Raw genomic sequence first — 16,419 nt, 5'->3', positions numbered from 1 at the left:
GTTCAAATTTCGCGCCATTTACACATGAGTGGCGCTAGTATCTCCCATATGACGCAAATCAGATTAGCAAAATACACACTGTAACGGTTGTGAGTATTAGTTACCTTTTGTGGTTGGAGGTGGCGGGTTGATGTCAGTCAAGAATGCCTTTAAGGCAGTAAAGAAGCCATCACCGACACCTTACTGACTGCACGAGGTCGTGTAATATGGCTATGAGAAGCTAGATATTCTTTCTGTAATACTGCAGAAAGACTTGGCATTCGCAAAAGTTATGCACACACAGAACTTTACATATATTTCAGAAAAATTATGCGCAAACCTGGGAGTAAGATACAATATGAAGGAACAAAGATTGCAGTTTCGACTTTAGAACCATGTATATTTCCAGCGAGTTTCTCATTTACAAAATGACAGCCTGGTGTGGAAACACTTCATAGAGAATAAAAACATGGTCCAAGAATACTGTAATCTGTTTATTTCTGTGCAATTGGCCAATTTCAACCAAGGCTCATTTTCAAGCACGTATTTTGAGGTTGTAGATGCCCACAAAAATAAAATTTTAAACACTAAAGGAGTATGGTACCCTTGTCGAGATTGGTTTGCGGATGCAGTAAAAATAATGTAGCAATTGTACGTTCTCCTTGGTATAAAAAAACTGTTACAGCTCAAACCTCGGCATTATCTCGGTAACACATCATGCTGTATACACTGCTAATAAATAAAGTAACTTCGGACACGTACACACTGTCGGCAGGTATATAAGTGATTAGAGTTGTAATTATCTGTGACGGTTCAGAACGGCCACCAAAGTGCGTTATTAAAGTTACTCGAGTTTAGTTTTGTTACCAGACCTTGTAAGGTATATACGAGGCGTGAACAGCGTCAGATATTGAGAGATAACTTCGAAGGACACAGAGATGCCGTGTAACGCGTGAGACTGCGTTATCAGCACCTGCCACAGTTTGGTAGGAACCTCACTGAGCATGTCCATTTGGGCAGCTGGTCAAAATGTGGGACATTCGGATGTGAAAGTGTCCCGATATTGGACTGCATGGGCAGTGAGGGCACAGCGCTGTTACTCCTGGAATCATGATATAGGGAGCCACTGGGTATATCTACTGGTCACGGTGGTAGGGGCTGTGGGAACTGACGACACAGCAGTACTTCGCGGATATCCCGCATCTTCAAGTGTTACCTCTCACGCGACAGTGTCGTGGTGCCATTTTTCAACAGGAAAATGCTCGTCCACACATTGGACACGTCTCTACGATCTGTCTCATTGATATTACGGTACTCCGGTGGCTAGCAGGATCTCCGAATATATCCGTGATAGCATATGTGTGGGGCCAGCTAGGACGTCAGCTCCGTCACAGTGTCAGCATCCAGAACATCAAGGAGCTGTTATAAGAAGTGTGGGCCAGCACTCCTTAGGAGAGGATACATCGTCATTATGACACCCTTCTCCACAAAAACCTGATCGGTGCTTACATCCACGCCACAAGGGGTGCAACGTCGTTCTGATGAGTGGGCTCATACCGCCAAGTTCATAGCAAATTTTACTCGATTTTGTAACCACTGAAATAACATCACATAGTCGACCCCCGGTACTGAGTATTCAGCCCGACAGAATGTCAATCCTAAGGGCCCTGGTTCGATTCCCGGCTGGGTCGGAGATTTTCTTCGCTCAGGGACTGGGTGCTGTGTTGTCCTAATCATCATCATTTCATCCCCATCGACGCTCAAGTTGCTGAAGAGGCGTCAGATCTAAAGACTTACACACGGCGAACGTTTTACCCGACGGGACGCCATAGTCACAAGACAGTTATTTTACATCACATACACTCTCAACTGGTGAAGTTTCATTTCGTTTCCTCCTTCCCTTCTGGGTGCTTCACCTTTTTTTGTCAGATAGTGTAGATTCTGCTGTTCCACGGCAGTATGTTTTAAACCAATACATTTTTTACAGGAGTAAAAGGAAACAATTAAAACCTTAGTATGACGGCAAATCTTAACCAACCCATATTTTGCCAAAACAAATAACAGAGTTGTGCATTGACGCGGGTCTACGTATCGTCCACCGAGAAGTGCTGCTCATCTGCCGTCGTCTGAGGTTTACAGATGTATGCTCTGGCATGCGGAAAGTCACCTACCTTTATTACTGTACATTTCCTTGACATTAAACGACATACTTGGGCTACAAGCCTATCTCAGAGTTCAATAGTTTGCATAAATTGCAGAAAAAACGCAGAACAGCGTACCATATAGCAATACAAATGATGATTTTGAACGTGGCTGCCCTTCAGTAATTGTGCATGCAAATTCAATGGATTGGAAATAATAGCCACCAGTTGCAAAATAGAAGTTTATTAAACCTTGACCATGGTTTCCACCGTTTTAAATATGTCTTCTTGAGGAGGTACTGTGCGTAGAATCACGCATTATCTATGTCCAATTACGAGTCGTTCACCCTGTCTATTACCTGTGCTAGTCATTCATTTAATCGCGATTTAAATACATGATTAAAAATAGTAGCTTTCTACTCTAGAGCTTTGTCTTAAAACTTTTTAAAATACCACCCATTTGACAATGGATCCAACAACGTATAGTGTGCCACTTCAAAGATTTGTATATATGTGACGTTTAAATATAAAACGTGGCACCGAATCTTTCAGAGCGTACGTTTGCCACGTACAGAGCTAGTTGTGGTTACAGTATTCCTCACATGTTTTCAACGTGTGGGTTCTTGTTTCCGGAAGCTGATACCTGCCAAGGTCAATTTCCGCTGAATTACCGAGGCTCCCTTAGTGAGTCATCTGACAACTGCAAGGAGATTATAAGGTTAGGTCGATCTGTGGACGGGCGTTAACGAATAATCTCGTCGCCGCGCGCCTGTAAATCACTGGTCTTCTTGTTTTCCGCGTTTCACAAGACCGCTCAGCGGCTGCTTGAGGTGACGGTTTGAAACCTGCTCAACCTAGTATGCAAAACAGCTTGAAAAGCGATACCGAGAACACTGCGGCGCCAATTTCGCACCATGGTTGATAATGTAATTTTCACTAATTAGGAAAGCAAGATTACGTTTTAATGCCCCGCCGACGACAAGGTCATCGGGGACCAACGCAGTCTCATATAGTGAATGATTGGGGAAAGAAATCGACTGCGTTCTCTTCATAGAAATCATCTAGACCTCGTCTTAAGCAGCAAAGACAAAACACGAAAGTTCTAGACCGATGAGCCAAAACGTTATGACCTATGTCTACATCTATGGACACTGCTCACCAGTGCACTCATGCCGTTGAGAGAAGGTGACGCGGTAAGGAAAATATAGCAGCGGACCAGAGACGAATGCAAAATCTTTCTAGTGGTGATATGGAGTGCAAATGGGTAAATTCGCTGACATAAACGACTTTGAGAAAGGGCGGTTTGTAATGGCCCTACGAAAACGGTGAAGCTGGTCGGCTTTTCACATGCCACTGCCGTGAGAGTACATGGAAAGTGTTTGCAAGACGATACAACCATGAGTAGGTGACAGTGTGTTGGACGTTCAAAGTAACATATCAGCTTAGATAGCGAATTGAATGATTCGACACCACAGCTCTTAGTTCAGATGGGACATGTAGTCACCCAGTACTATTGGTGCCTTGTGAATGTAGTGTTATGTATATTATGTTGAAACAGTAGTGCACCAAGTCTATAGCACTCGGTTAACTGGTAAGAAAATCTGAAAGTGGCACTTTCAGTTGTAATTAGCGGATCATGAAATCATATTTTACATATTTCCCGTTTTCAATTGGCAACCAAAATACCTCAGACGAAGTTTAACTTATGTTGTGTACAGCTAACAAACATGCTATGAGCAAACGACTAAAACTTACTTTTCCTTAATGACAGAACTCTGGTAATACTGATAAAAAAGGTCTGTTCAATCACGCTCCAGAGATGTGGTAGGGATCCTGTACCTGATTTATTTGTTGTATAGTTAACAAAACTGTAGAAAGCATTGTTCGTGCAGCATATTTTATGTAAATTCTTGTGATAAGTTCTTTTTCAGGCTGAATTGTGTGTATTGATCGAATAATAGTAATTGTAACATTTCCGACTGTTTTCCAAGTGAACGAGATGCAGTGATTTTTAATCTTAACTCGTAAAACCAACGCTATCAACAATGTTCCAACTGGCACGAGGTGCAGGGGGCTCCAGTAAAATGTAAACACTCTTTGATATTGAATAGCTTTGGAACAGAATGACATATTTTGTTCATTACCGTAGAGTCCAGGCTATTCCAACCGAGCTCCAGGGAGCCGGAGCGCTCCGGAGCGCTCACTGCGGCAGCTCGGAGCCCTCGTGGAGGGGGAAAGCGAACTCACTGACCCCTGGCCGCATGCAGCCGTAACTGACGCAGTAATCCGTGTTCAATGACAGCTATGACTAGCCGGGGGAGCCCTGTACTTCTGTTGGAGGATACCTTTCTATTGATTCAGAGGAATGGTCGTCCGCCATGTGTTGTATGTCATAAAGTATTTAAATCTAAGAAGAGGTACAATATGGAACGACATTATGCATGTCTTCAAGTAAATTAAGAACTCTTGGATGTGGTACGACTTGATTACACCGCAACAGGGCGTGACATTTTTGAAACTGTTTGTGAATCAGTGGACAATATGAATTTGCCGTGGGATAAGCTCCATTCTGTAGCGACAGACGGTGCAAACAAATGATCGGGTGTCACCAAAGTTTTGCTTCTAGTTTGAAAAATAAACTCAGGGACGAATTCGGGAAAGACATTTTCACTCTTCAATGTTTTATTCATCAAGAAGCACTGTGTGCTGAAACGGTAGAGCTAGGTGGCGTAATGAAAGATGTCGTGAAGTGTGTGAATTTTGTGCGGCGTCACGGTATGAATCATCGCCAATTCAAAGGATTCCTGAAAGATATGGAAGCAGAGTATGGGGATATACCTTACCACAGCACAGTTCGTTGACTTGAGTCGGGGAGAAGTTCTTTGCCATTCGTGAGGAAGCATCCCTTTTTCTCGAAATGAAAGGGGAAGAAATGCATTGTCTGAAAGATATAAAATAGATATCAAACCTGGCGTTCCTAGCTGACATAACTATGCATCTGAAGAATTTAAATCTGTCATTGCAGGGCAAAGGGCAGCTAATCGTTGACATGCACGACCAGATCAAAGCGTTCATGGGAAAGTTACGTTATTTTGAGAGGCAGATGAGTAAAGGACATTTAACGTTCTTCAGTAGTCTTGCGTCTTTAAAACTACATGAAGGTACTACTTTCGACGATTACCAAGCAAAGTTAAAGCAGCTCATCACGTCGTTTGAAACTTCAGAGACCTCACTAGTGTTCAGCACTCCTTTCTCAATTTACTCCGATGACTTGTCATCGTCAGTTCAATTGGTGATTATTGATTTGCAAAATTCAGCTTTGTTGAAATTGAGGTACTACAACATGTTGCATTTGTCACGATGGTATCGTTCATTACAGAAAACAACTTTTCCCAAGCTACACAATAATGCGGCTCAGATCATGTGCATGTTTGGATCTACGTATTGATGTGAGCAGCTTTTCTCAGCAATGAAAAGAGTAAAAAGTAAGGAAAGATCGTTTCTTCAGGATGCAACAATGACGGCCATCCTCCGCAATAACGCTGCAAACATTGATATTTCCGATCTTGTAATGAAAAGAAAGTGTCAAGCTACAGAGGCCCAATAAATTTAGTATGCATTTTCTTGTAAAACAGTTGTTTCTTGTTTACTTCCTGAACATCGTATTTCCTGGTGTAGAGCGTCACCACGTCTTAGCAGCTTAGAGTGCGAGGTTGTCGATCTTATAAGACGCAGCCGGCACACAAAAACGCCTGCCTTGCTGCCTGCCTCAGCCAGCCGTGCCGGCCCACTTGAATGGTGACAGCGAGCGACACGGCTCTCTGGGGCAGGGAGCGGTCCGCGGCTCACAACGGAGCCCACGAGGTGGAACAGCCTGCCGGCGTAGACCATTGTTTTCTCAATAGATCTTGGCGCACTTTTTGCACCAGATGACAGTGCGGCAATGAATGAAGTACGATTGTCGTTTGAGTGATGCACGGCCGCATTAAAGTGATACTGGAAGTACGAAAACCCGTGTTTGACTGGCACATTCTTCTTTAAAGGTGCCGCAACTGGCTCGCGATTTGTATCTTCATATGTTGCAAATATCGATTTTTACCTGTCATCCGAGGGGTGTTCGGAAATTAAAGGTCTTACCTACAATAAGATGGCGTTCTGTCTCACTAACACATAATTGTCTGAACATACTTGGGTGAAAATCTACCTGGACATTGGATAGTTGGACGAAGAGTTGTTGAGTACCCACCACGGTCTCCAGACCTTACACCTCATGAGTTCTACCTATGGGGGCCTTGAAGATGAAGTTCATCATCTACACGGAATGAGTTACGAGAAACCATCGAGGTGTCTAGTGCGTCTATCACACCGGCAACATTGACAGCTCTAGTTCGGTCAACTGTTCACCGGTATTGACGTTGTTTGGCTGCTAACGGGGGTCATTTTGAACACATAAATAACATTCCCCCGTGCAGGAACAGTAACTGTATTTCATTTTGCTCCATTAATACTGACTATCAAAGAGTGTCTGCATTTTTCAGGACCTCACTGTATATACACTATTGGCCATTAAAATTGCTACACCACGAAGATGACGTGCTACATACGCGAAATTTATCCGACAGGAAGAAGATGCTGTGATATGCAAATTATTAGCTTTACAGAGCATTCACACAAGGCTGGTGCCGGTGGCGACACTTACAACGTGCTGACACGAGGAAAGTTTCCAACCGATTTCTCATACACAAACAGCAGTTGACCAGCGTTGCCTGGTGAAGGTTTTTGTGATGCCTCGGGTAAGAAGGAGAAATGCGTACCATCACGTTTCCGAGTTTGATAAAGGTCGCATTGTAGCCTTTCGCGATTGCGATTTATCGTATCGCGACATTGCTGCTCGCGTTGATCGAGATCCAATGACCATTAGCAGAATATGGAATCGGTGGGTTCAGGAGTGTAATACGGAACGATGTGCTGGATCCCAACGGCCTCGTATCACTAGCAGTCGAGATGACACGCATCTTATACGCACGGCTGTAACGGATCGTGCAGCCACGCCTCGATCCCTGAGTCAAGAGATGGGGACGTTTGCAAGACAACCACCATCTGTACGAACTGTTCGATGACGTTTGCAGCAGCATGAACTATCAGCTCTAAGACCATGGCTGCGGTTACCCTTGACGATGCATCACAGACAGGAGCGCCTGCGATGGTGTACTCAACAACGAACCTGGGTGCAGGAATGGCAAAACGTCATTTTTTTCGGATGAATCCAGGTTCTGTTTACAGCATCATGATGGTCGCATACGTGTTTGGCGACATCGCGGTGAACGCACATTGGAAGCGTGTATTCGTCATCACCATACTGGCGTATCACCCGGTGTGATGTTATGGGCTGCCACTGGTTACACGTCTCGGTCACCTCTTGTTCACATTGACGGCACTTTGAACAGTGGACGTTACATTTCAGGTGTGTTACGACCCATGGCTGTACCCTTCATTCGATCCCTGCGAAACCCTACATTTCAGCAGGATAATGCATGACGGCATGTTGCAGGTCCTGTACGGACCTTTCTGGATACAGAAAATGTTCGACTGCTGCCCTGGCCAGCACATTCTCCAGATCTCTCACTAATTGAAAACGTCTGCTCAATGGTGGCCTCGCAACTGGCTCGTCACAATACGTCAGTCACTACTCTTGATGAACTGTGGTATCGTGTTGAAGCTGCATGGGCAGCTGTACCTGTACACGCCATCCAAGCTCTGTTTGAGTCAAAGCCCAGGCTATCAAGGCCGTTATTACAGTCAGAGGTGGTTGTTCTGAGTACTGATTTCTCAGGATCTATGCACCCAAATTGCGTCAAAATGTAATGACATGTCAGTTCTAGTATAATATATTTGTTCAATGAATACCCGTTTCTCATCTGAATTTCTTCTTGGTGTAGCAATTTTAATGGCCAGTAGTGTATAATGTTTTGGGGAAAGCAAACCAAAGACCACGTTTTATTGGGGAACACTTACAAGAAGCAACAGGTCTACTAAAAGACTGCCTACACTACGCTTTTCCGTCCTTTGCTAGAGTACTGCTGTGCTGTATGGGATCCTTACCAGAGCGACTTCAGGGAGGACACGAAAAAAGTTCTAAGAAGGGCTGCTCGTTTTGTATTACCGCAACATAGGGGAGAGAGTGCCACGGATATGATAAGCGAATTGGTGTGGCAATCATTAAAGCCCGGCGATTTTCGTTGCGGCAGGATATTCTCATGAAATTTCAATCACCCACTTTGTTCTCAGAGTGCGAAAATATTTTGCTGGCGCCCACCTACACAGGGAGAAACTTCCATCATAATAAAATAAGGGAAGTTAGAGCTAGCGAGGAAAGATTAGGTGTTCGTATTTCTCGCGCGCTGTTTGAGAGTGAAACGCTTGAGAAATACATTGAGGTAAGAAAAGTCATGGGATATTCATATGCACACATTGCTGTAGTGAAAATAGGAGAGCATTGGCCTAGCTCTCACTTGTACTCAGACGATTCGTGTGAAAAGGTTGCTGATGTGATTATGGCTGCACTACAGGAATTAACAGCATCTGAACGCGGAATAATAGCTGGAACCGGAAGCATGGGACATTCTATTTCCGATATCGTTGAGGAATTTAATATTCCGAGATCCACAGTGTCAACAGTGTGCCGAGAATACCAGATTTCAGGCATTACCTCTCACCACGGACAGCCGGCCGCGGTGGTCTCGCGGTTCTAGGCGCGCAGTCCGGAACCGTGCGACTGCTACGGTCGCAGGCTCGAATCCTGCCTCGGGCATGGATGTGTGTGATGTCCTTAGGTTAGTTAGGTTTAAGTAGTTCTAAGTTCTAGGGGACTAATAACCACAGCAGTTGAGTCCCATAGTGCTCAGAGCCATTTTTTTTTTTTTTTTTTCACCACGGACAGTGCAGTGGCCGACGGCCTTCACTTAACTTAGACCCTGTCCAGCGGCGTCTGCGTAGAGTTGTCAGTGCTAGCAGAGAAGCAACACTGCGTGAAATAATCACAGAAATCGATGTGAGACGTACGACGAACGAATTCTTTAGGACAGTGCGGCAAAATTCGATGTTAGTGGGCTACGGCAGCAGACTACCGACGCGAATGTCTTTACTAACAGACTGAGGGAGGTGGCGCAGTGGTTAGCACACTGGACTCGCATTCGGGAGGACGACGGTACAAACCCATCTCCGGCCATCCTGATTTAAGTTTCCCGTGGTTTCCCTAAATCGCTTCAGGCAAATACCGGGATGGTTCCTTTGAAAGGGCACGGCCGATTTCCTTCCCCATCCTTTCCTAACCCGAGCTTGTGCTTCGCCTCTAATGACCTCGTTGTCGACGGGACGTTAAACACTAACCTCCTTCTCCTCCGCCTTTGCTAACAGCACGACACCGCCTGCAGCGCCTCTTCTGGGCTCGTCAGCATAGCGCTTGCACCCTAGACCACTGGAAAACCGTGGCCTGGTCAAATGAGTCCCGATTTCAATTAGGTGCTGATAATAGGGTTCAAGAGTGGTGCAGTCTTCGCGAAGCTGTGGATTCCAGTTGTCAACTGTGCAAGCTGGTGGTGCCTCCATAGAGATGTGGGCTGTGTTGACATGGAATGCACTTGGGACCTCTGGTCCAACAGAAAAATTTTTTTCCCAGGCAACGATGGAATTTTTATGGATGACAATGCGCCATGTCACAGAACCACTACTGTTTGCGATTCGTTTGAAGAACATTCTGGACATTTGGAGAGAATAGTTTGGCCACCCAGATCGCCCGACATGAATCCCATCGAACATTTGTGGGACATGATAGAGAGGTCATTTCGTACGCAAAATCCTGCACTAACAATACTTTCGCAGTCATGCATATATTTCTGCAGAGGACTTCCAGCGACTTTTTGAATCGTATTAAAATATATGCAATGACTTTTGCCACTTCAAGGTATTCTGAAGGTGTTTGAAGAACCTCCTGCGAGGCACTTATGTGTAAATTGCAGAGAAGTTATGTAGATCTCATGAGGCCAAAATCGTGCTACAGTAGTTCAAGGAGCTTAATAGTGAACTCACATGATCTGAACCCGATGTGACACATCTGGGAATCTAGCGGTCACCAGCTCCGCGCCCACAAGTTTCTGGTCCGTAATTTACGGGAAATGAAGGTTCTGATGCCACATACCTCCCGTAATCTAGTATGGACTTGTCGAATCCATGCCACACAGGATTGCTGCTGTATTGCGTCCCACAACTGGACCAACACGCCGCAAGGTATGCGCTCGTAGCATTGTGACTCGTCGGTGTAAATCTGGCTGGCCGGACGGGTATTCCCGAAAGCGAATCTTGGGTCTTACCACTGCGCCGCCTCACTTGATCATTACGTTAAGGCTCCTGACACAGTTCATTACTTTTATTCTAATCACAATGAAAGCTCTAGCACGTATGCGACGGGATTCAGCAATTCTTGGCAGCTGGAATCCATTGTAACAATCATGGTAACGTCAGACGGACATGAAGAACTGATGCGGTTAATGGCCTAGTATGCAACCAGTAGCTTTAAGCTATTGCTTGGATGGTGACGGTCTTTGTGGAAATATACATAGGTGTAATATCCAAGGAAACAAGATTGTAGTTTATCATCTTCTCGGTGTCTATCACGTTAGACAAGCGCAACTAGATCACTTAAAATAGTGGTTCAAATGGCTCTAAGCACTATGGGACTTAACATCTGAGGTCATCAGAACCCTAGAACTTAGAGCTACTTAAACCTAACTAACCTAAGGACATCACACACATCCATGCCCGAGGCAGGATTCGAACCTGCGACCGTAGCGGTCGCGCGGTTCCAGACTGTAGTGCCTATAACCACTCTGCCACCCTGGCCGGCATACTATACATTTATTTACGTTGAGTGCTACCTGACAGTCCCTGAACCAAGCTTCGATTCTCTGCAGTCTTCCTTCATTTTCTTACAATTTTCTCATATACGAGAGAATCGTCACGATAGGCGTCGCATCGCTTCCGACTTTTTCCACCAGATTATCTGTGAACAGTAACGGCGTTGCAACACCCTTGCGGTATACACACGAAATTACTTTTACATCTGCTGATTTCACTCCATTGTGAGTTCTCACTACCAGGAAAGGGAGGGGGGGGGGAGAAGGGACAGAGTTATCGCATCAGTAAGAGCTTCCGGCCATCAAATGCCAGTAACGTTCCCAAAACCAATACCAAAGGAGAAGATATCGAGAATATCATAAGGGTAGGTGGCTCTGTGGGACACCTGGGACCCAAAAGTTTAGGATTCGAGCCCCTGTTAGCTTTGTGATATTTATCTGGTCCATATCACTTCATACTCCTCTGGCAAAGTCTTTTAATGTGAGAAATACTAAGCTGCATCGTAGATCCGACACCACGTTAAATTGTAGGTTGTAATACTGTGGACAAGATTGGATATTATGAATCGTACAATACCACATTCTAGTAGCCAGATCGATACCAGATTTCCATATCTTTCAAATGTAGATTGCAGGAGTTCTTTCTGTAAACTGTATCGCTCTATATAAAATCATAAAGAATTTTAAAAATTGGCAGTATATTTAGCTGGCACAGTCAAATTCGAAATTATGTAAACGACGTTGTGTTATCAAAAACTGTTTTACTCAAAAACAGTAGGCTGTGCGAATGTTAGTAAGTAAATGTAAGAAGTAATCAGTCTGTAATTTAAAATTACTTGCAAAGTATGTTTTATGAATTTTCAATATAAAAATATACTTACACTTAAATTCTACTTGTAAGAAACTTGTTACTGTGTTTTGTAGCATGATGTGGCTGAGCGGTTCTAGGCTCTTCAGTCTGGAACCGCGCGACCACTACGATCGCAGGCTCGAATCCTGCCTCGGGCGTGGATGTGTGTGATGACCTTAGGTTAGTTAGGTTTAAGTAGTTCTAAGTTTTAGGGGACTGAGGACCATAGATGTTAAGTCCCATAGTGCTCAGAGCCATTTGAACCATTTGTTTGTTTCTGATCTCTACACATCACAAATATTGATTGTAATTTTAATTTTGACCATGGCCAAACAATGTGATGAAAAATGGCGATTGTCATCATGTTTTTATAGACGGCGGCAGCGGCCGCCGGTTAGTCAGTTGGTATGCCAGAAGTTGGTTAGGGCCCGCTCTGAGTACTATGGGACTTAACGTCTGAGGTCATCAGTCCCCTGGAACTTAGAACTACTTGAACCTAACTAACCTAAGGACATCACAAACACCCCTGCCCGAGGCAGGATTCAAACCTGCGGCCGAGCCGTCGCGCGGGTCCTGACTGTAGCGCCTAGAACCTCGGGGCCATCCCGGCCAGCCCCATGTCACTAATATTCGTATTTTTATCGTGTCTTTTGAAATCGTTGTGGATCTATATTACTTTCTGTGCAATGAAGTGTCTGTAATAAGGACCAGAAAAAAGTTAATTGCAAACCTGGTGTCGTCTACATTATTTATAGAACCTATTCATGCACAGAGTTATCCCAGGCAGCGAGCACTCCGGCCGCCCCCAGACCTCAGTCCGTGCAATTATTGGCTTTGGGGTTACCTGAAGTCACAAGTGTATCGTGATCGACCGACATCTCAAGGGATGCCGAAAGACAACATCCGACGCCAATGCCTCACCATAACTCCGGACATGCTTTACAGTGCTGTTCACAACATTATTGTATTTTTTTTTTTTGTTCTAATAAAACCCCTTGTCATTCCAAGCATGTGTGTCAATTTGTACATGTCTACCTACATTATTCCGTGATTTATTCAGTTTTCAAATTTATACCGACTTTTTGATCATCAAGTACATAATGTGTGTATGAGCGTAGGTGCGGGACGGTAGCTTAACGTTTTCGGTCAGAGGGTTAACTGCCCTCTGAAATAAAAAATAAATAAAAAAACTGAGTGAACGGATCAACGATGATCTTGAACAGGTGTCATAGAACGTCCGCCCCGAACAACTGCGAAAAATGATAACGAACAAAATGAGATTAAAAAAATGGTAAGGCGACCGCTCACAATAAGCGGAAAATCCGGGTTCGAGTCCAGGTCCAGCACAAATTTTCATTGTCGTCATTCCATTATGCAGCTGATGGTTGTCCATATTCGAAACTGTGACTGTGTATCATGTAGGTAACAAGAAGGTGCCCATTGCAATGGTAGCCTGCGGCGTATAAACTTTTTTCTTAAGGAGGGTAGGACGTCAAACAGGCCGACTTGGAGCAGGAGAGGCATCACAGGACATTTTAATTTCCAATGTCTATAATTTTACAATTAAATTCGTAAAACTTTGTCAGCATCACTAGGAAGGATTCAGGATTCACACTCATTGCAGTGGAAGTTCGAAAACATAACGAAGTGTTTTTTTTTTTTTTTTTTTACATATCAAATTTCTTCTTTTTTTCTCTTACTAATGGCAGCATTTGTTGCAATAGGTACACTTTTCTTCATATGTTAGAGAGTTTCTTCGATGAATTTTGCGCAGCATACATACCATACTTACAGGTGTACGAAACTCTAGAATTTATTTAATTTGTGAAAAAACGAATGAACTTTTATATTTTAAACTTCATGTTTACGAAAAACATAAATTTTATAGTTAATTATCTCAATTTTTACCACACTTTTTAATAGATTTGAAAAATTCTAGAGTTTCATACACCTTTAAGTATGGCATGTATGCTGTGCAAAATTCATCGAAGAATCTCTCTTACTTCTGAAGAAAAGTGTACCTACAGCAACAAATACTGCCATTAGTAAGTGGAAAAAATGATGAAATTTCATATGTATATATAAAAAAAAAACATTTTGTTTATGTTTTCGAACTTCCACTCCAATGAGTGTGAATCCTGAATCCTTCCTGGTCATGCTGACAAAGTTTTATGAATTTGTTAAAGTATAGAGAGTGGAAATTAAAATGTCCTATGGTGCCTCTCCTGCTCCAAGTCGGCCCCTTTGACGTCCTACCCCCCTTAAGGATCATGGCTGTCACGGTGTGTCAGCTAGGTGTTAGCTCTCTGGTGTGATGTTAGGGTGCTATTTTCTGATGAGGAGGGGCGGCAACTCACGCACGACCCGGGCCCAGGTGACCGCCGCAAGCAGCAGCAGGTGGAGCAGCGCGAGTGCTCGGCTGAGAGGCGTGTTGGCCACGGCTGGCATGCTGGCTCGGCGTGTGTGCTGCGCTGCGGTCCCCGTGTTGTTGCGTCGCGCCTCGCCTAGCCGTCCACACGCCCACTGCGCGCCTGTCGCCGCCGCGGCGCTTTTATACAGGCGGCGCAGAGCGCAGGGGTCGCAGCTTTCTACGGCCCGCCTCCGGTCACTTGCAACGCTCCACTCGTTCGCAACCGATGCCTGTCTGCTCTCTGAACGAGAGCCTACGTTATTGACGTCGCAAAAGCACGGGGTGCCAGGGAGCTTTAACCTAGTTTTCAACTACGCTACTGGCCATTAAAATTGCTACACCAAGAAGAAATGCAGATGATAAACAATTATTCACTGGACAAATACAGAACTGACATTTGATTGCATTTTGACGCAATTTGGGTGCATAGATCCTGAGAAATCAGTACCCAGAACAACCACATCTGGCCGTAATAACGGCCTTGATACGCCGGAGCATTGAGTCAAACAGAGCTTGGATGGCGTGTACAGGTACAGCTGCCCATGCAGCTTCAACACGATACCACAGTTCATCAAGAGTAGTGGCTGGCGTATTGTGACGAGCCAGTTGCTCGGCCACCATTGACCAGACGTTTTACCAGACGTTTTCAATTGGTGAGAGATCTGGAGAATGTGCTGGCCAGGGCAGCAGTCGAACATTTTCTGTATCCAGAAAGGCCAGTACAGGACCTGCAACATGCGGTCGTGCATTATCCTCCTGAAATGTAGGGTTTCGCAGGGATCGAATGAAGGGTACAGCCACGGGTCGTAACACACCTGAAATGTAACGTCCACTGTTCAAAGTGCCGTCAATGCGAACAGGAGGTGACCGAGACGTGTAACTAAAGGCACCCCATACCACCAAGCTTCCAATGTGCATTCACCGCGATGTCGCCAAACACGGATGCGACCATCGTGGTACTGTAAACAGAACCTGGATTCATCCGAAAAAATGACGTTTTGCCATTCGTGCAGCCAGGTTCGTCGTTGAGTACATCATTACCGGCGCTCCTGTCTGTGATGCATCGTCAAGGGTAACCGCAGGCATGGTCTCAGAGCTGATAGTCCATGCTGCTGCAAACGTCGTCGAACTGTTCGTGCAGATGGTGGTTGTCTCGCAAACGTCCCCATCTGTTGACTCAAGTATCGTAACGTGGCTGCACGATCCGTTACAGCCGTGCGGATAACATGCCTGCCATCTCGACTGCTAGTGATACGAGGCCGTTGGGATCCAGCACGGCGTTCCGCATTACCCTCCTGAACCCATGGATTCCATATTCTGCTAACAGTCATTGTATCTCGACCAACTGGAGCAGCAATGTCGCGATACGATAAACCGCAATCGCGATGGGCTACAATGCGACCTTTATCAAAGTCGGAAACATGATGGTACGCATTTCTCCTCCTTACACGAGGCATCACAACAACGTTTCACTAGGTAACGCCAGTCAACTGCTGTTTGTGTATGAGAAATGGGTTGGAAACTTTCCTCATGTCAGCACGCTGTAGACGTCGCCACCGGCGCCAACCTAGTATGAATGCTGCAAAAAGCTAATCATTTGCATATCACAGCATCTTCCTCCTGTTGGTTAAATTTCGCGTCCGTAGCATCTCATCTCCGTGGTGTAGCAATTTTAATGGCCAATAGTTTAGTTCTTCAGAAATATTTAAAATTTGCCTCGTCATAAGCTTTCTTACGTTATCCTCTAGAGTTTTGTTCAAATACTGCATACACAACAATCTTAGTCATAATCCCTAACTTGAAGATACTCGCTTGACGGAAACTAGTTACCCGGAAAGAAACATTCATTACGACAACTTCCACTTGTCGTACGATGTCTTTCTTTACAACTTCTACACTGTCCTACCACATTAATATGGCCACCGCCTATGTTCGCCATCAACGTGCAATAACATCTCACAGACGGCAGGTGGCAGCTCTAACAGTGTACATAAAGCGTGTCGGGGGGACACAGAAAGCAGTGCAGTCGTTATCGTATTGCGGAAAGGGAGTGATTTATTGTTGTTGTTGTTGTTGTCTTCAGTCCTGGGACTGGTTTGATGCAGCTCTCCATGCTACTCTATCCTG

General features: G+C 44.8%; 1 protein-coding gene across 1 annotated transcript in view; it reads right to left on the bottom strand.

Annotated features, from left to right (window-relative positions):
- LOC126337062 (circadian clock-controlled protein daywake-like) overlaps positions 1–14,397 on the bottom strand; it is a 65,696-nt gene extending 51,299 nt beyond the window's left edge. Inside the window, exon 1 of the mRNA XM_050001391.1 lies at positions 14,240–14,397. Coding sequence (XP_049857348.1) covers positions 14,240–14,330 — 91 coding nt within the window. The 5' untranslated portion in view covers positions 14,331–14,397. The remainder of the gene's footprint in view (positions 1–14,239) is intronic.
- Between the last annotated feature and the right edge of the window lie 2,022 nt (positions 14,398–16,419).

Source organism: Schistocerca gregaria, chromosome 2 (genome assembly GCF_023897955.1).
Source record: "Schistocerca gregaria isolate iqSchGreg1 chromosome 2, iqSchGreg1.2, whole genome shotgun sequence".
In the NCBI taxonomy this organism is placed as follows: Eukaryota; Metazoa; Arthropoda; class Insecta; order Orthoptera; family Acrididae; genus Schistocerca; species Schistocerca gregaria.
This window is presented reverse-complemented; position numbering and strand designations above follow the sequence as displayed.